Raw genomic sequence first — 20,912 nt, forward strand, 5'->3', positions numbered from 1 at the left:
TGTGTTTTGGCTCTCTTTCTTTTTCTTATTTAATGAAAAAACAATGATCAAGTGATTATTTTGCTGTAAAATAAACTGTCATTTTACAAATCTTGCCAGTATCTGGAAAATTTCTCTTGCTCTGCAGCATAACTTTAGTCACATCTAAAACTCACATAGTCATGAATGACATCAAGGAACACCTGATTTGAGATAAATGACTGTGACATTTATTTCTTTTTATTCTTCATCTAACAAGTTCTGGCCAGTTCAGCTTAGAAACTAGTATTCAGTAACACAACAGCTAACCCAATTGCAAGCTTGTTGAACAAATGAGGTACAAGGCCTGTTTTCAGTTTGACTCTATCTTTTTCTATCCCTTCATTCTTGTTCAAATTAATATCTAGCCAGTACTGTTTCATTCAGACCATAGTTTCTTCAACTTGATGGAGAAAATGAAAGCCTCCCACCACCTGGATCAGGTGAAAAAGAAGAAAATTAATGCAGTTTATATGCCGTTGGCTGGAGCCAATATAGACAAAATAAAGTTTCAATAAATAAAAAGCATTTTTAAATAAAAGGCATTTATTTGCTTTGATGTGGTTTCCAACTTCTCCGAGGATGTCCATTTATCACTTTCCAGACTAAAAGTATGTCTATTATCAGAAATTTAAATAGACATCAAAGCTTTTCAAGCAAGGTTTACAAACTGCTTGCTCGAGGCATATATAGTTTGCTACTAAAATGAGCCTGGATCATTGGTTAAATTCCTGCCCCTAGAGTCTCACAGTGACACTGGCTAAAATGCAAATCCTGAAAGATGTCCAAGATGTACAGCACATAAAAAATGTTCCTTACATTGATTTTAAGACAGAAGGAAAAATTATTAGTCAAGATAAAATACTTTGCTGGAGAGGATTTCACAGCACAATGCTGTATTGAGAAAAATTCTTTCTTGCCCTTTACATCTACAGCAAGGAACTTTAAGTGTGCAGGAGGAACTCAAGAACCCTCATCACAGGGAAAAAAAATAATGCCACGATGTCATCCAATACATCGTTTAAACTAGTTTTAAAATCAACAATTAGACAAAGGTATTTGTACAGTAAATGGATTATTTTCAGCAGTTCTAATCTTACAATATACATTTGAGAGTGAAATTTCAAATCAGCCCGTAATGTTCCCTGGAGACCTAGAAAAATCGATAAACAAGGCCATAATGAATTCACAATACTGTTCTGTCATCACAAAACCTTGTAAGCAGCCAACAGTAATTCCTACAAGAAGTGGGAGTCACTATTATGCATTTAACACCGTAGACTGTGTAATTTAGGTTTTTAGAATAAAGAAAGTTAGTAGACTTAATTACATTGCACACCATTAGCAATAAATTCTGACTGACTCAGCAAGTCGGTAGATTGGGTGGGATTTTGCTTTCTCTCCTTCTATCCCCTGACAGTTATTACATCCAAGTAAAAATTTTAGATACCTTACAAAGGTCTGTAACTATCATCTTGCATATACCAATATGCTGTGTTTACCTGCACAGAAGACAGCTAGTATCTTTTTGGCCTTGCACATAAGGCTTAAGTCAGTAACTGTAGTGCAAACTTAGACCAAAGTTATGATTTTCAAATATTTACCTGAAGGGAGTGCAATATACATTCATCCAAGCATTAAGCATGCACACTACAACCCAACAAGCACATGGTCACTAGAACAAATCTGAATGAAGATCAAGCTAAATAATTCCCTTTCTCTTTCCTTTCTCTCGACCACTCAAAGAAAAATCTTCCTTCTTTACAGAAGAACATACCAGCATTTAAGTATGTTTTTAGAGGTTTTGCTTTGCCCGCATCTCTTCCTTCATGTTCTTATCTGACTCTGTAGTCCCTGGTATCACAGTCTTTTCACCTGCATTGCCAAGCATAGCAACGAGTGCCATGAACTGTACAATGTATACTGAACAATACATTACTGGCATTACTTTAGTTGTCACTGATGTAAAATAATAAGCACTGATCTGACAGATTTAAAAAGAATGAACGGATTTAAATGTATTGCAGTTTTGAAATGAAACCAACTATCAGTAATTATAATCTTGTTGTCACAATGGACATTCTATGAAATAGAAAGGAGGTTTATTTTCTCTGGAGAGCCTTGATGAAAACCAGGATTCTTATTAATCAAATGCATTCTGTTTTTTAATTAAAAAAGGAAAGAGAGTGAATTCTTGGTCTCATATCCATTATTTGTCATGTCATTTCCAAACTCATCCTCAGGCAAGCCTATCTGGTAGATTAGGCATCCACTAAAAAAATCATATTCATATTTTTTCTCTCTTTAGAAACCATCAAAACTGAAGCATAGCCTGAAAAGTTTTAAAATAAGACAGCCTCCCTTTACCTACACACAAAGGAACACTTAATTAAAAGTTAATGAAAGACAGAAGAAAAAGCAATAACAAAATATCAAGGGACAGGTAGACGAGAAGGAAGCATTCACCCTGAGATATTTATTATTTTAATAGGTTATCTGGAAGAAATAAGAAACTGCATGTTGTGAGTCTGATTCTAACCTTATTAAAGTCAGTGGCAAAAAGCCTGGTGAGTTCAATGGGGCCAAGATGAAGCTCTAGTTGAATTAGGAACTGACTTCAGATAAAATATGTTTTCTTCCCTTCATCATCCCGTTTTAGCAGAAAGAAATAAGACAGATTTATTGAAATCTGTCACAGAGGCAGGTAACTGAGTTTGGTTTGACCTGGTTAAAAAAAGAAAGAAAAAAGTACTCATGAAGAAAGTAACTTTGACTATTAATTCATTGAAATAACAGTGCTGGACACTGATCCTTCCGATAGAAGATGACTGTCCTACTGAAGTGTCTAAAACCTGTACTGCACTAAAATCTGAGGTGTCTAAACACCTTGCTGATAGGGTAACTCTACTTAAACACAATAAAAATTGAACCTTTCTCTGAAAAAAACTATGCAGAATTAGTTGAGGGGAAAAGGCATATCCCCTTGTGCTTACAGGTCCCTCTGCCAGTCAGCACTTGCTCTAAGTTCACAGAAGAACCCTTCACTCCCTTTTACTGCATGCAAGACAATTTATCAGTTGTTAATGGTGAAAGAACAGTAATAATGGAGCAGGGAAAGACCTCCATTTCCCTTTACCAAGAGCACTACCTCAGGGTCTCATTTCTCCAGCTGCTACTGGTGGCTGCCATCTCTTTGACCTTGGTCATCGGTGTGAGTGACTTAGCTGACAGGTGGGGAGACTCAGCTATCTAAGGCATCTGTTGGGGAGCAGCCCTTCTCTAGCGATTTTCTTCCAGCCTTCACAAGCAGGAGCTTCCAAATGCTACTGGAATAGTAGAACTGAAACATGGAAAGACAGATATCAGAGTCTTCCTTCTACCAGCAGGTTTCATATAGTGTTACCTAAAACTGTGAATTCAAGTAACTTAACAGAAATAATTCTAAAACTAATCGCCTGCAAGTGCAACACTCTAGCTGTTCTTGCATAGGTCTTTGTTACGTTAGTCTTGTGAGAACTATTCTTTTTCTGTATAAGGACAACCATTCATTAGAACAAGAGGGAAACTGAAGGAGGAGGAGTAAGGAAGAGTCCAATTCCTTGACCCAGTGGTTAAAGGCCATTTTCTTTCGTGTGGGAGACTAAGCTTGAAACCTCCCAGATCGGTTTCAGGAGAGACCAATTCTATTTCACAAAAACTAATGCAGGTGAACAATCACATAGTAATAAATTAGAATGTCAGACATCTTCAATCTGCCTCTCATATTCTTTTTGATGGTAGCAGAAGCAGTACTTTTACAAAAGAGAGACTTTATTTACAGTGTTTAAGTTATGGTTTATGACGTACAGTAAGGTTAAGGAGTCACACAAACCTCTAGAAATTTGCAGACAAGACTTTTTCCTTCCCTACTCTCTTTGCAGTGGCACAGACCTGGGGAAGTGCCAAGTACCCATCGTTCCCTTTGGCTCCTGCTGCATTTATCCCAGGAAGGGTACAGCCCACCCAAGATCTTCCTGAAGCAAGATCCGGCTTTGAGACATTACATATCTTTGACTAACAGCTTTTAACATTCATTAAGAGTGATTGAAAGACATAAAACCCAGTAACAAAACAGAAATAAAGTAAGCATGGAGTTTCTTTAGTCATGATCTAGTAGAACAGATGTTTTCTAAGCATCATGACATTTTATCTGCATCTTTTTTTCCGCCAAAACAAAACATTACCAGCATCTTCAGAAACCAAACTGATAAATCTTTTTAATTTATGTTCATCATCATAGCAATTGAAATACATTTCGTAAGTCCAAGCATGAAATATTCTAGAAATGGATGAAAACATTGCTTTGTATTTCTCTGTCCAGGTTCTTTGTGCAGTATCAGTCCAAATACTTGCAGCATTAGATTGGGCACAACGGCAGTTCTCAGCAATCTGATGACTGCTTATTGATGTCTGGGGACATATAAGCTCTTGTGTTCATAATGGAGTATCCATGTACCTGGGAGATAGGCATAATAAGTGATGGAAAGCATGCCATATTAGAAAACTGATTGCATATGTCAACATATGCAGCACAGTTTTACAAATTAATCTAGGTTAAACTCCACTATATGCATGAATGGAGGGAGGGGAGAGATTCATGACTTTTGTTCAAACTTGAGCTTCCTGCAAATTTTTAATCTACAATGTATTTCCTGTTGAAAACAGCAAAGGCAAAATGCTGTAATATTCTCATATCATGTTTATTGGATTTATGAATTTTATGAAACTTCAATAACAAGCTTGGGGGAGGCTTGCATAAGCATCAGCATTACATGTTGAGATTGAAAGCCTGTATCAGCACAGAATTCTCCCTAAACAATACATCACCCAAGCAGCAGATGTGCAGATAAGCATTACTATTATCATTAAAGAAAAAATTCTGGATTATGCTTTTGTTCTCCCTTGCTCCTTCACAACGCTTTTTATCATTTTAGACATCATCATATGAAAAAGGACAAATTCAAGCTCCTCAGAAGTAGCTCTACACTGTCTTTTCACTAAAAGGTCCTTTTCCAGGGTTCTGTGAATTGGGTACTTGAATATGACCTTATATTACATCATTGAATTTTGCCCCATTTTTCAAAAAATGCACTATGATTACAATACTGGCTAGATGCCATAGCTATGCAATGTTTTTCTAGGCTCAAAAGGAGTCCAATAGTGTAGTTCCTGTTTCTAAATGTTCTATAAAATAAGTAGAATAGAGGAAGGTGTTGGAACTGTCTGGCTAACACCTTTCAAAAGTATTTAGGAATGCAGAGTTCATAATTCTCAGAACTAGATGAAGCAAAAGTAACTAGAATGTTAGTAGACAACGCTTGATCCATGTCTAAAAACAATCCTTGTAAATTCATTACAGGATTTGCAAATTGTCCAATAGGAACAGAAGTGGCTCCACTCCGTGGTATGGCATAAAACTAGTTAGTTGGAAGTTTAGGGGTTTTTTTTTCCCCTAACAGCAGAAGGATCCATGTGGCTATAGTACTGAGATTATTCTTAACATTGAGAAAATATATGAGCGATCTTCAGATGCAAAGATTTTCTTCTGATCCAGATGGTACTCATCACTGACAAAAGTCAGCTCCAAAGTGGTAACAGTTCCCAAAAGGCTTGAAGAGCTTTAAAATGTTAATAAATATCAGGGGAGAGTGGGATACAAAAATTTAGATCTTCAGAGCTTTATGTTCAAGCTAAATGTTTAAGCCATGATGTTCAACAAGAAATACTTCAGACAGATAGATATTTATCAATAAACATGTCTCAGAAATGCTAAAGAAAATCCAAACAATGACACAATGTATTTTAAATTAAATTAGCTACCCTGTTATTTCTACTATGACTGCTAAAATATAGACAGATACAGACAACATAGATAAATATTTAAGGCTTAACTAGACCAAGATCTCCGTTACCCACAAACTTCTATTATTACCATCATAGCTGGAGGTGGGATTTGCAGTGCTAACAAAAATGACAATAGGTCTCTCACAAAGAGCATCATCTCTGAGTAATCAATCAGCAACAGAGAGTGGTGAGGCCACCCTCACAGACTGGATGACAAGATCCCAATTCAGCAACTAGACAAGAGCCTCAATATGAAGTTTCCTAGTGACTTCATTGGATATTACACCCATGGTAAATAGTAGCTTGAAACTACAGGCCTTATAGTAAGGAAACCAAAGGAGATGTTAGGTTTTGCAGTATTTCAGGGTAGTATTTACTAGGTTCAGAATCAGACACCATACTTCTAAACACTTTCACTACCATCACCTACTTCTGTTGCTTCTTAAAGATTGCATTTAATACCTCCTATTTAAATATTTTGTTCATCATGATGCACAAGATTCTACAAAAAGGAGCCTGTGCAATGTCTCTTTGACTAAGTCTGAGCTAGAAGAACCACTAATTTTTTCAAACCACTAAAAATGTTCCCAAATGTTCCCTTTCTTCTCTCCATATACTCCAAACAGATGTGTGTTTAAAACTTTATGCTATATAAAGTTTATGTCCCTGTTGAGATTTCCATAAAAGTTTATGCCTGGTAAGGTCTCTGTCTTTTGATCAAAGCCAGTTGAATAATAAAGTCTTAGAGAGCTCAAGTCATGCAGAGCTTCCGGATTACATTCCTATTTTTATTTTTATGCATCTTGAATCATTTTCCAGCAGGACATTAAGTCATTCAGCTAAAAGAGTAATATCTGAAAGCCTTTTTTAAAAAAGCTGTATCTTGTATATTAGCACAGCAAATATTATTCCTTTTGATTCCCCACCAAGATAAGCTAATTGCAAAAGATTTGTTCATCCCATAGACATACAGAGTACAAAGTTTGCTTTACAAAAAGGGAAGAGGAGTAAACCCAAGAATTCTAGCTAAATTTAAGGAGAAGAATCACAGATTTGAAAACCCCAGCATATGTAACAATAATGTCACATTATCTTTGCCCTCTTCTGCTATTATCTGAAAGTTTTCCATGTTAATATAATTCTCTTTTTCAATCACCAATGTGATGGTGTTATTACTGGAGATATCATAGTTATATTATTTCTAATAATTTCAGATTTAAGTTATTGCTAGCCAGCTAACACTCAGTATTTCCCTACATTGGTGTAGACTTTCCACCAACACACTGAAAATTAACAAGATCCTTTATGTCACTAAAGTTACTCTCAAATGACAGCACAAGTCTCTGGGCCTGGATCTTTGCCATGCAACTTACAGTTGAAGAAAGTCCTCCTGAAGGAAAAGCTGTATTGTACTGTGTCATTACTAAAGAGGTGCCAGATACACTCAGAATATCAAAAAAACCCACCCCAAGGGTGTTTACTATACCAAAGCAGTCAGTAGATTATGGGACTAAAAAAGCTGGAAAGGAATTAAAAATTTCTTCCATTTGGCAAGAAAAATTGAAAATGCAGAGTCTTGGCTCTGAAAAAAAAGACAATTCCTTCTGGCCACAAAAATCAGTTGTATTTAAAATTTCTGTTCCCAAATAAAGGAAAACAGCTCCTTGTTACAGATTTTTAAATATTAGACTTATAATCTTAAACTGGTATACAAATATAAAATAATTCATATTTCTCAGTTGAACTCCATTTTATGATAATATAAATGGGGGCTTGGACTGGGTTTGTATAAGTAACCAAATGTTCAGCTGTTAGTCTTCTAACTATTAAAAATACTGTTGCTGCATTGATCATTGGAAAAATATGCCTTAGATTTCTGGTATTCTCTTTCATTGTCTTACTTCCTTTTCTAAATTACATAAGTCAGTTAAGCATGGAGCATTAAGTTTGCTTTGAATCACTGATTTGTCAAACAAAGGGAAAAAGCAGCTCACCTGTATTTTCACTGATGTTGAAAGCCCCTCTAGCACTAAGCAAGAAATGAGGAATGAAGCTCTCCTTCACCAATGTAAATTGTATTCATTTCTTCCCTAAAGATGGTGAAAGCCATTTGCTTCCAACAAACTGATTTTTCCTAATTAAAATTTTCACTGAACTCAGAAAAAAGCAGGACCTAGAGGGATGATGTGAGTAGAGCTTGAATCAGGCCCTGCAGTTTTATAAGCAATGAAGGTGTCTTCATTTACTGATGCAGTTGATACAGATGAACGGTTCATTTAACCAGATACATGTACTTAGGATCTCTGCAAAAATTTTTTTTTTCTTTTTTTTACAATAGCTGCAGCAAGTGCCATGGATGCCTTTCACACCCAACTAAATTAAATGTTAAATAATCATTTTTCAATGAAGCCACTGTTTTAGAAATATTTGAGTGTGTTTACTGTGTCTCTCACTGGAGCTGAGGAGGACAGACTGAAGAACTGTGAACTTAAAAGGTCTAAGTAACTAAATATTGCAGAGCTGTCCACCGCATGCAGCAGCACAAGACTGCCCCATAGCCCAAGTGAGTCCTTCTCTGCCTACATTTATGCAAGCAGCTGTTAAGTCCTTCCAGAGCCCTGAACAGAATCGGTACTCACAGTTGTGGTATCCTGCTCCCTGGAATAAAGAAGGATTGCACTTCAGTCTTCCCTCCTTATCTGAGAATGAAGAGATACAATTCTGCAGCACGGTGTTGGTGAGGCCTGCTACTTTGGTAATGAAATCTAACAATCTTGTCCTTTCCGTTTTTCATCATGGGCTGCTTAAATGGTCTCTCTACTCCTAGTTATGGTTTGTTGCTTGAAGGGGATGGCAGCTTCTCTTTTTTTCCCATAGTGACCAAGATGGCTTGATTGTGGATCAGCACGACTCCTTTTCCTGGGAAAGAAAATGGAGGGAAGCAGCAACTCCTGCTTCTCCTGGTAGCTGATGTTCTTACCTTGCTGATGGTAGCTCTGCCGCACCACTGGCAAGTGTTTGCCAGGCTATGCAGCTCAAACGTGTTTTAATAGGCATGTCAAGGAGGCTAGGACAGGGATTTATGTTGTGTGGAGGGGCATACTAATATAAATGCATCAGAGGAGAAAACATAGAAGCACTTGAAACAAAACTTGGCTTGACAATGGTGCAGGTGTCACTGGGAGAGAAAAAGGTGTGGAGGTGAGTTTCTCTTTGCAGCACATTGAAGTATGACTATAGTAGGAGTAGGCATGCCAACTCAGAGGTAGATGGCACAGACAACACTGATGCACAGTCACTAAAATACAAATCCAGCATCCCTAGTAAGCCCATACTCCAATCCATTCCAATGCATCTTCATAGCTTTTGTGGTGCTGCATAAATTAAAGGCAATTAAAATATACTGCAATCACATGTTTTCATTTTGCTGTTTACAGACAAGGTAAGCTTAAGATGGCTCTGAAGTGATAGATGGAAAAGAGCCAGGTGGATGCAAGGGTGACACAAGCTCAGTAAGCTGATAGGAATTCAGCATTTTCAGTGAATTTGGAGGAGGAAACAGAACTGAAGTCACTGTGGACAGAAATGAAAGGCAGCAGTGACAAAGATGTAAAATGATCATCAGAGTAAAGAGTGATAATGCTAAGGTAATGACGAGAAAGAGCAGTGGAGCCATGGGTCCAGAACGTCACATCAAATGTTGAGTCAGGAGTGAGGAGATAAGAGACTTCCAGATCAGATGCAGACTTCTGTGTTAAAAAGATTTTTGAATGATGCAGGTTTTGTCCTTTGTATCACTTAGCCCTTCAGCTCTGCTCCCTCAGCTGGAATATCTTTCTGGTAGCAAGGAGGTTGCACATGAAGTAGAAGACAAGAAAACAGAAAAGGCCAACTTCTTGTTTGCAAGACAGTGTTACATAAAGCACAGGTGTTAGGGCTGTCTTTTGGAGCTGGACGCGGACAGTACATTTTTATTTGGTGGCTAAAGAACTTACATGTGCTAAATGTTTCTGTGAATTTGTGGATGGGTATGAGCAATAATCCTTCATACTCTTCTTCTAATTAGCATACACTTCTCTGTTTCTTTTGTCTGCCTTTTTTTTTTCTTTTTGTGCTAGCAGTTTCTTTTGGTCAGGCAACCTTTCTACTTTCTCTTAATTCCCTCCCATTGGTTACATTGTTGCTAGGTTCAGGAGAATATCTCCAGTATAAGAATGGAGAAAAATAGAAGGATAAGGTACTATAATTTCTCAGAGCTTTTTTTTTTTTTTTCTTTTTTTCTTTTTTTTTCTTTTCTTCAAGCTATTTTTAGAATTAGGAAGATAGGAAAGATTTACACTGGAATGGTTTACAAAATGGACTTCCTGAGATTTTTAAATGATGCTGCAAAGAAGACTTGACAAACTGAAAAGGCCTTATTTCCTAGTGTGGAGAAAAATGGTTGTTCATACAATCATCTAAAAAGAAAAGCATATACATAACACTACACTCACGGGAAAAAGAACAAGAAAAAAGAAAAACTATGAACAATATGGCAATGCATTGTGATAATAAAATCTCATCTGAAAAAAATGAAAAAAAACCCATAAGCGTACTGGCAACATGGCTATACATCACACACATTGCACCAAAATCGCCTACTAACTACCATTCTTAGTTTTAGTTTAAGGCAAACATGAGGTAAAATGCATGAAGCTAACAATACCAGCTCAGATAAGCCACAGTAATTTGCTATATTGTTATACAGAATACGTGTAGCTGTGTTATTTAACAAACTAAACCTTCTTTCCATAAAATGGAAAAGGTATAATAAATAGGTTAAATTTCACTTATAATTTGTGGTCAAATACTGGTTTTGAGTATTATCTCTATAGCTAATTGAACTTGGGTGAACTTGAAGTTGTTTGAACTAGCTTGTCTGTTTGAACTAGCTTGCTTGAAATGTTTTCTGTTTTTTAAAAAGTGGCTTCATAATAACACAAAATACTCATAGGAAAGGCAAACTGTTTTCAGCAGCAACTCTTTCTATTTTAATATTTTGAATTTTAGAGATCACATTAAGATATCTTACTGTTGTGTGATACCAACCAAAGTTATCTTTACCGTTTGCAGTATAGTGAACTAGGCTATTATTTACACTGACTATATACAGCATATAATTTCTTAAAATTAAATATTTCAGCTAGAATGTTTATTTGGGTTTGAGTTTGTTGTTGTTTAGTTTTTAATAGATAATTTTATAATTTGACCCTGTTCCCCCAGTATTCACATTTTCTCACACACTGGAGTTTTTGTTAAAGGTTATATCTAGCTACTAGACAACATGTTTCTTAAGGAGTTTCCAAGATCAAGTAAGCATTAGCATTGTCACTTTGTTTGACATGCTTTATTTACACAGATTTTTATGTTTCTCACTCATTTTCCCTGATGCAATTAGTGTTTTAAGAAAGGATGTGCATGCCACATAGTTATTAATAGCCATGTCTTCACCATTTACATTCTCTCAGTCAACACTTTCATTGGAAATATCATAAAAATGGATTTCATTGTGTGCTTGTCTAGGAGGGACTAGACCAACTCTATGCTTCAGTGAGTTTTAGGCACTTAAATATGTAGCAACTTTAAAATCCAAGGCTTCAGCATTTTTCTAGGTGACCAATATAATTCATTTGAAGCTAAATTTACATATTCAGAGTTCTCATATATATATTTTTATACACTATCTCCATTAGGAAATATTTATAAATATACATAAATGTGTGTGCATGTATATGCATTTCTTTCAGCAAGCCTTTCATTCTTCCTTGATTTTATAATGGATGCATGGATGTGGCAAATATCTTAACATGATATACTGAAGAAAAGATCATGAAATAGGACTTGGAATGATTAAGGAAAAAAAAATGGTAAAGTATATGGACTTGGAAAGAGATACTGATCTGGAAATGAACTATTAGTGCATGCTAAAAATCCATGTAACAGCACTGACTCAATGAATTTCGATGACTGCAGAAGACAGAAGACTGGTTTTTGCAGCTAATATGTGATAACAAACAAATTAAGTTCAAATCAAATTATGTAAACCACATTGCAAATATACTGTACATAAAAGGAGGAAAATATCTGAAACCTTTCTTCTTCTCATGTCATTCCTAAATCAAATTTGTAGAAATTGTTTTGTAGAAATCAGATTTCCTATATTTTTAATTATGTAAATTATATACTACGTATTTCAATCAATAGCTGATATAGATCACCTTATTTTTTATGTCAGTCTCTCAGGTTTTCTCTTTTGCCATCTATATATGCTTTGGGAAGATACATGGAATTCTTCCCACTTTTTCAATATAACCAGTACAATTTATATACAGAAAAACCTAACAACCATGAACAGCACAGCATGTTTAAGAAGGAACTGGAATTTGTTTAGAAACAGAATTTGGGAAGATAACACTTTAAATAGATAATGAATCTATGATTTTATGCATTTTTATTGAGTTGTTAAATGAGGGGGTTTTCAACTTTACATAATTGTGGCTTTTCCACTTACAATAATTCCTTACTAACTTAACCTCTTGGGTTTGATTTTGGTGTTGGTTACTCATGTTTATAGCTTGAATTATGAATGTAATTTTATCTTGCATAAGGAAGTTGTTTGTATTTCTATCTCTAAAACTGGAGCCCAGCCATAACATTTGTATACCTGAAAAAAATCTGCTGCTCTACTATACTGAAGCAAACTTCCTAATAATTGCCATGGAAATAAACTAGTTACAAGTACAGAATTGAACAAAAAGTTTACCATAAACCTTTTAATTGGGTTTAGGTGATCAACTTTATGTGTTATGAATTCATTTAGATCTTAAAAAAATAGTGTATTTTGCTTTTAAATAAGTGAGGGGCGAGAGACAGCTGATTCTCCGATGTATCAGGGTTTCAAGTTCCTAGAAGCTACATTTTGAGCTTAATCTTCCAAATTACACAAGGTTTGATAATTTGGTAAAAGAAAACGTTGCCATTAAACTCAAGGTAAGAAATTATTATACATCATTTTATGTATCTTTATATAAAAAGTTACAAGTAGCAAGCATATGACACAGAAATGGAATAGTAACAGCAATAATTGTGAATGCATGCTTTTTACAATGCATCTAACAAAGGGATTTTTGCCAACTCAAATATTCAGTAACATACATGCAGATTATTTTCTTAATGTCAAATTCAGTCATATTGCTAGATGCTTATCCAACAAACATTTCTATTGAAGTGATTATGAATGGCTAAATACCTGATTTCAATAAATTGTTCCTGAAATTGGGAATTTAACTTGCAACGAAAAGAAGAGAGAAAAAAGAAAAAGAGAAATGACCGATAAGCATAATAACCAAAGTCTTATTGCCTTCTAGTAATTTTACTTAACACTGCTTGCTGAATTTTGTCATGATATGAGAATAGTTGGTCAGAGGGTCCATAAAACCTCTAGCTGGTGTTTCCAAGGACGATAGTTTCAAATTTCATTGTAGCATGTTCAAAATCACCCAGGAGCGCACTATTCTCAAGCAGTCTATATAATGAAAACAATGTACATATAACAAAATTTCAATGTAAATCTTTTCCACATATCACACAACATACAAGTAAATAACAGACATAAACCATATCAACTGAAATAAAACTAAGATTAGAAAAAGAAGAAAAAAGGGGGAGTCTTGGTTATGAGCTAATTTCTTCAAGTTTGCAGCAAATCTCCAAACATATTTAAAAACTAAGGAGCACTTGGTGGCCAGCAACCAAATTACAAATGAAACATGCTATTGTGCAATGGGAATATCTTGCTAAGGAAGTAAGATAAGTCTGTACTTTTTGGGTTTGGATAAAGGCAATGAAATGAAATTAGAAAGATGTCCACTGTCTTTCAGACAGCTGAAATAATTCACTAGAGATTTTTCCATTCAGAGTTCGTATGACTGCATGAGTAGTTGTCTGAAAACAGTTAAAATATGTTCTCTCTATAAGGAAAAATAAAGAAAAATATTTACCTAAACTATCTAGAAGCAACAAAAGCATTAGTGAATTCTTTCCCAGTAAAATTGCTGTATACATATATACACACACATATAAACATGAATATACACATAACTATGCTTTTATATATATATACACATATACATATAAAATTTAACAGACTAGCAGCTATCTATAACTTCATTATAAACATCTGAAATTAAGTTTATTGAGATTAAGTGTTGATGACAAATTATATAAAATGAAACGCCTAAGAAAAGACTCAAAAAAGGAAGTCTAATTTGCAAACATTAACAGTAGAACTACTCCAAATTTGTCAGTACTACCACATACCCTTCCCCCAACATTTCACAAGGTTGAATGAATAAAATTATCTGAAAACAGATAGTTCATATTCCTGCCTTGGGTTAGATTGCCAAGTTTTGCATACTGTTTCATATGCTGGGACTCTAATTTTTGTTTTCATAAATAAAAATTAAATGAAACACCAGAGCCATGCAAAGCATCTGTCTTTATAATGTGTTTGGAATCGAGATTATATTTAGCTAGGGGATAATTATAGTGCTGTCAAGAATAAGGAATTAATAGATTTTACTTAGTTCACAATGCTAAACTGGTCATCTGTCTTTCAGTGTTCTCAGTATTCAAACCTGGCTTTCTCCATACAAGCTGACATATAACTTGAGAACTAACATGCATTATAGCAATATAACATCTAAAATAGAAAGCAAGAGATGGTTCAATTGTTGCATTATGTTTACTTACCTTGTTTGTGTCTTAGACCCTAGTTGTGTTGTACTCAGACTCATGTTTGCTTAGAGACCCAATGAGGCAGAACCTGGAATGTTATGGCTATTTCATTCAAAATAATAATGTTTGCATAGAAAAAAAGAAATATATGCACATAGATACTTAATAAACAGTACATCCTTGATAATCTAATCAACATTCATGAAGTAATTTACACTGGCATGCAATTAGATTAAAATAAACAAATAACTTATTTTTTAAGAGACAGCAATGTCTTAATGTGTAAAGAAAATGTGGAGGGTATGTAAACAGTCACAAGGAGTGCATAAATAACACATGAGAGAGGAAACAAATATATATTTAAAGTTTCTGTGTTCTTCTTTAAATAAATTTTCATAAATGTTTTTGCTTTTTCTTTTACTTGTAAACTTTTAATCATTCATATTTACAGTCATTCAAAGTGCGATATACAGTAGAAATATCTCTTTTATTAAAAATATCATGCTTGACTCCTTTTTTATTGATTAGAAAGATTCCTTTTAACTGCATTTTTCTATGTAAATATATGGGTAATCTCTATTCACTATGCTATCTTATGTTCTAATTGAGATACATATATATAGATGTGTTAATAATAGCCAAGATGCTGTGTTTAATAATGAAACAGATACAGTAAAGTTTTTCAAATATTGTCATTCATTATATAAAATATAATGTTTCATGAGAAAAGTAGTTTTCTTACCCCAGGATTGTGTTTCTCATTATTATGCCATGCATCAAAATGGATACATGTATTTTATATTTATTAATGTGTTGATTTAGAGGTGCTAGACCAACAGTAGATGATACTCAAGGCCACCTCAGTTGCAAGGAAACCACATGTATGTGATTCTTTCAAAAACTAGATTCACATAAAATCTTTGGTATTTAAAATTTGTACCTTTTCTCTGTTGACCTATATGTGTGTGTATGTGGGTATGTGTAAAATAGTAAAAGAAAAAAAAATATATATAGTAGAAAGGTAAGACTGAGATACAAGATCCCTCAGGAAACAGAAGCAGAGATAAGAGAAAGAGAGACAGGAAGAGAGAGATAATATAATGGTATGTGCTATCAGGAAACAGAAATTTAAACAATAAATAAAGAAGAAAGAAAATGTGTCTTTACTGAATAAAGAGTGAATATGTTTGGGCAATCAGGTCCTTACACAATAGTCTTCATCAAAAATCTATTGATACTGACCGCTGAACAGCTTTATCATGTCTGGACAGCCTGTGGCTTGTGGTCGGTACCTCTTCAATTTCGTCTATCTCACACGCATCTGCAGCATCTTGTGAGTAGCTATGCTTCATGACAAGGATATTTCTCCTGTTCATGGGCTGAATGAGTGGTTTTACAGGCTGGGGTTGTATTTCTGTCAAGACAGAAGCATCTCTTGTGCTGAGGTTACTACGGCTGCCCTTAATGCTAGACACTTGTGATCCACAGTGATGGTCATGAATGCATTTTGAAGATGATCTCCGCAGTTTATGATAATTTTCAAAGTCATCTGCAACGTCAGCAAGGTCAGCTGTAGGCCCTGTCCCTCTGAGGGTGCATAACTCATAATGAGGAGGCTCAAACACCTCCTGGAACACAGTTTGATCAAAGTCTGTTTTCCTTTGGACAAATTTTTTACGAGGCTGCTTTATCTGTACTATAACAGAGATAACAATGAGGATGATCACAATGCAAGAAGTCACCCCAATTATAGTCCCACTGGTATTGGTAAGTTGGTCCAATAGGTTAGCTTTTCTTTTTTCTGTGTGACAGGAGAAAAAAACAAAAACAAACAAAAAAAACCACACAAAAAAAAAAAAAAAAAAAACACACACCAAAAAACCAACATTAATTGCAGTTCAAGAATAAACCCGACCGTGATCGGTTCACAGATTACTGCAAAGCTGAGCCTTGTCTATGAGTTCACTTAATCAATTTCACTGACAGAAAGAAAAAAGGAAGAAATCCAGTATTCCTGAAAGCCAAGTAAGCAACACACAGGTCTTCTGTGTACCTATTCATTTGGAAAGTGATATATTCAGGTTATATTACAAGCTTCATGAGATCAAAGAATTATTTGCATTTTTTAGAAAAAGCAACCACCATAACAAGCAGATGGCTTTAGTGTCACCTCTGAACTCTATTTGCCTGCTAAAGCCCCTAAGACTGTTACAGATGTTCTCTTCATTATTTTCTGTCTTTTCCAGTAAATACATGCAACTAGGATATTAGGACCAATGAAAGAGCAAGACTTTACAGGATTTAAAAAGAAATTCTCCTCAGTATTGGGAACTTCAGTGAAGTCCTAATATTTATGAGCTGCCTGGGACTGTTGACAGTGTTCAATGAAAAATCTAAGTCAGGAGAAAATAGAAAAGTTATTCAAACTGAGGCTTTAGAAAGGAAAAAAAGATGTGTGCAAGTTATTCCTTTTGTTCCTGACCTATTCATTACCGCAACTTTTCTAAATACCCATAAAAATCCAGAAGCTGATCCTACCCACTATCCTTTACTTAGGGTCTTGTAGGAAGTTAGCCAGAAAATTCAGCATTTGAATTAAGAAAAACAGAAAATATACAGTAAAATAATAAAAAGAAAACCAGTTTTGTCCTATTGCTGTATTTATTTCTCTGTGATTTGCTTTCAGCTGGCTGCAGACACATGAGATGGTGACTGAACCTTGTGGAAATGCAAGCTGAAAGCACTCACATCAGTCTCTCACAGGCATAGCAAGACTTGACAACTATAATTAAGTTTCAACACCCAGTTTCATGTAATTTTTCCTGGCAACCTAAAACATATCAAAGGGCTTAATAAAAAGCCTTTGAAATGAAAGTTATTGGCACCAAAACAATAACATCCATCTCTATAATCTAGATACCAAAGATTAAATTTTCAGTACTCCCCATTGCCTACTCTTGTAGATTCACCTGGGGTTTCTCTGACTGACACAGACTCTGGGGAAGTAGTAGAGTTAGAAAAAACAATACAGCAGCAAAAAAACCCTTTTGCTAGAATCAGCAAAACTCCTTCTAGTCAGAAAAACAAGAGAGGATAAATGCACAACACCCAATAGAAAAGTACTTGGCAAATGAAAGATGAAAATCATTCTGGAAATTAAAGAATGAGTAAAGAATGAGGTAAGTTTTCTGGTTTTCTCTGTGCTGAAGAAGTAGAGAACAGATAATTATTTCCCAATCATATGTTTAGTTTCTTTGAAGGATATTATGCCATGCCACAGTTTTGCTCTGTTCTCTTGTAGTAAGTTTTCATTTGTGTTTTATCCTATTGCACTGCTTGTCAGGATTTTACAGGCTTCAGCAGACTTATGGGTTGACTGCTAATCCACCTCATTCTGATTTTTTTCTTGATTGGTTACTAAATTTGGCATATCCTATGTTTCCAGGAAAAAATCTGCATTAACGGGGGGGGGGGGGGGGGGGGGGGGGGAAGCACTCTCCCGAGCCTACGATGTAAGTTACTTACATTCTTTTCCCTGAAGACAACACAGATGGTGATTTTTTTTTTTTCCAGAAACACAGAGGAATATTTAGAAACCATTGTCAGCACCTGGTTGGGAACATTAGTCCCTACCTACAAACTAGACATTATGCCTGATTTCCTATTTGTTCCTTGCTCTTCAATTTCACTTGATTATAGGTAATTTAGTTGTTTTCCTACAGCATTAATTCCACTTCACCTGGGCTTTTTAGTCTACCTGGGCTCTTATGGACATTGCATGCAGCTGAAAGACACCTGCTACCCATATGTTACTCCACGACAAAGGTAACTATGACAAAAGAACCAAAATACAACTTCCAATTACAATTTAGATTGTACAGGAAACAGAGACCAAGTGATCACAGAGCTAGCCAGTAAGACATAACCAGCCAGAAGGACGTAACCAACACAGATCAACACCAAGCAAAACAAATGCAAACACTGAAAGTACAATCCATCAGTATTTTCATGTCTCTTCATTTTTTCTATTACTTGATGTATGCTCTCCGTGAATTACTTTTTCTAAGCTTTGACCCATCTGGCACATATTTAAGAATAAACTACAGATAATATTCTGTATCACATGCAGTCTAAATGACTTGACATTTTCAGTTGTACACATTACCTTTGCAGTGGTTTTCATCCCAAGGATACACACAATTCTGGAGTCCGTTGCAGACCAATGTATTATTAATACACATATTACTGTGGCAAAAGAATGTGTTGGCTTCACAAGGGGCTAAAAACAAGAGAGAAAAAACTGGCATTAAGTAGTAAATCATGTAGCTTTCTGCAACACACACATCTAGGAGTGATCATGTAACCTGTAAAAGGAAAAAGCTATACAACACAGGTTCCTTGAGTATAATATTTAACATGTAGCATTGAGAGCACTCAAGTCACACACTGTCTATTATTCTGTGGCAAGAGATTTTCAGTTCTTTCTGAGAAAGATGGACTCTCCCAAAGCCTGATTCTCATGGCTGTAATGGGTTAGCCCCCCATACACTGCCTGGGGGTCATTGATGTGTTATTACATGTTTTAGCCGCAGATCCAAAACACAGAACCCTATGGGCTGCTATGAAAAAAATTAACTGTATCCCAGCCAGATCCAGTGTATGGGAAATACTTTAAAGTTTATCGTTGAAACTCCAATTTTATAAGAAAACTCCTGTGACTCAAAGAAGATATGTACTTTAGTGCCCATGTCAACAGTGACTGAACATTTATACACAGAGTATAAAATTATTTTTAGAACCTTATGTTCACAAGAAAGACTACAGTAAAGAAGTGCCCCTTTGATCACAAGTGTGACGATTAAAAAAAGCAAGTCTTCAGTGTCTCTGAAACCCATGATCTAGGAGAATCATTCAGATTAAAGCTGCGGGATGAAGGCTTTACTGAAGGCCTTATCTTATTACTGTAAAAAAGCAGCTTGGAAGCCATCAGAAGGAACTGTACACATTGCTAAACTGTGCTACTTACTCAAGTGTTGGGAGATCATTATGTGTTAGGGTTGTAAAGTTACTACTCCAAAATTATATAACATAGTAAAGATAAATTACTCCTCATAATTTCATTATTAAAACCAAACCAGATCTTTGTCCATTTAGAAAAAGAGCTACAAACTTTTATCAGTGTTAAAACAGTTAAACCTGAACTCTTTGTGTATTTTTTTAGCTCAAACAACCCAAAAGCATTATTATAATTATTTTTAAGGGAAAGGTAAAAAATAACTCTTAAAGAAAGACCTTTAACTAATCAGAAAGGAGTTATGACGCTCACATTATTGATGCTTTGAATTTGATGCTTCACGGCTATTTTCTCCTCTGCGACTTTAAAAGTAGTTCCTGTGACAACATATATGCATAGCACAGAGACTGGCTCAGAGGAGAAATTTGTTGCAGTGTTTTGCTAAGAACAGTACAAAGGATTTATATAGTAAGACTTAATGACCCCATATATCATGTTAAGAAATCCACTTCTCAATAAACACTTAAGTTCAGATATCCATAACTGACTACAACGGCTTCTTCAGAGCAGTTATGGTCTGTTAAACAAATAATAAATGTCATCAAAAGTTTTTCACACACCCAAATATGCAACCATCAACTTGGATATAACAGTATACATATACTGTGTCTTTCAGCCAACTCAGAATTCTGACTGTTCAGCCACACTGGTTCTGCCCACTGTTCAATCTTTGGAAAGATCTGGTATGCCATCTCCTAAGCTGCAGTGACCCTGGTCAGGTGTTAAATTTGTTACAGGGAGGATTTTACTTTAAACTGGACAGAAAGAACTGAACAGCACACATGCGTATTAGCAAGGGAGGGTGTTTTAGGACAGTCCTTATCTATCTGTTGCTGTCATCTGGGGACAGTGAGGGCTGAGCCTGGAGGATACTGTGTCACATCATGATGTGACACATCATATAGGGAGCCCATTAGAGGCACTATCACCCTTTCACATGCTAGCTACAATCTGTTTCTGGCAAGGTGAGCAGCTTTTGGAACTGGGTCTTTCCAACACACAGAAAGAGTCTCACTGCCTGCTCTGAAGAAAAATGTGAAACAGAGAGGGAGAAAATTTATGAAAGGGTCACCTACGAAGACCTAGGCAGCCACACATTCAAAATACATGATAATAATTAGAAAGTGCAGAAGAAAAGAAGACCCAAATGACAAATGGAGAA

The 20,912-nt window shown here is 35.5% G+C and overlaps 1 protein-coding gene across 3 annotated transcripts in view; it reads right to left on the reverse strand.

The window, feature by feature from the left end:
* Positions 1-8,687: 8,687 nt before the first annotated feature.
* Positions 8,688-20,912, reverse strand: part of NETO1 (neuropilin and tolloid like 1) — a 74,866-nt gene continuing 62,641 nt past the window's right edge. Inside the window, exons 8-11 of one of the 3 annotated variants that reach the window (XM_037381531.1) lie at positions 18,842-18,955; positions 15,919-16,477; positions 14,692-14,740; positions 8,688-13,465 (exon numbers count right to left, since the gene is read on the reverse strand). In XM_037381531.1, coding sequence (XP_037237428.1) covers positions 14,704-14,740; positions 15,919-16,477; positions 18,842-18,955 — 710 coding nt within the window. In that variant the 3' untranslated portion in view covers positions 8,688-13,465; positions 14,692-14,703. Of the gene's footprint in view, positions 13,466-14,691; positions 14,765-15,918; positions 16,478-18,841; positions 18,956-20,912 lie in introns of all 3 variants that reach the window. The other 2 variants (XM_037381530.1, XM_037381529.1) reach the window with 2 other exon arrangements.

The sequence above is a fragment of the Falco rusticolus genome, chromosome 3 (genome assembly GCF_015220075.1).
Source record: "Falco rusticolus isolate bFalRus1 chromosome 3, bFalRus1.pri, whole genome shotgun sequence".
In the NCBI taxonomy this organism is placed as follows: Eukaryota; Metazoa; Chordata; class Aves; order Falconiformes; family Falconidae; genus Falco; species Falco rusticolus.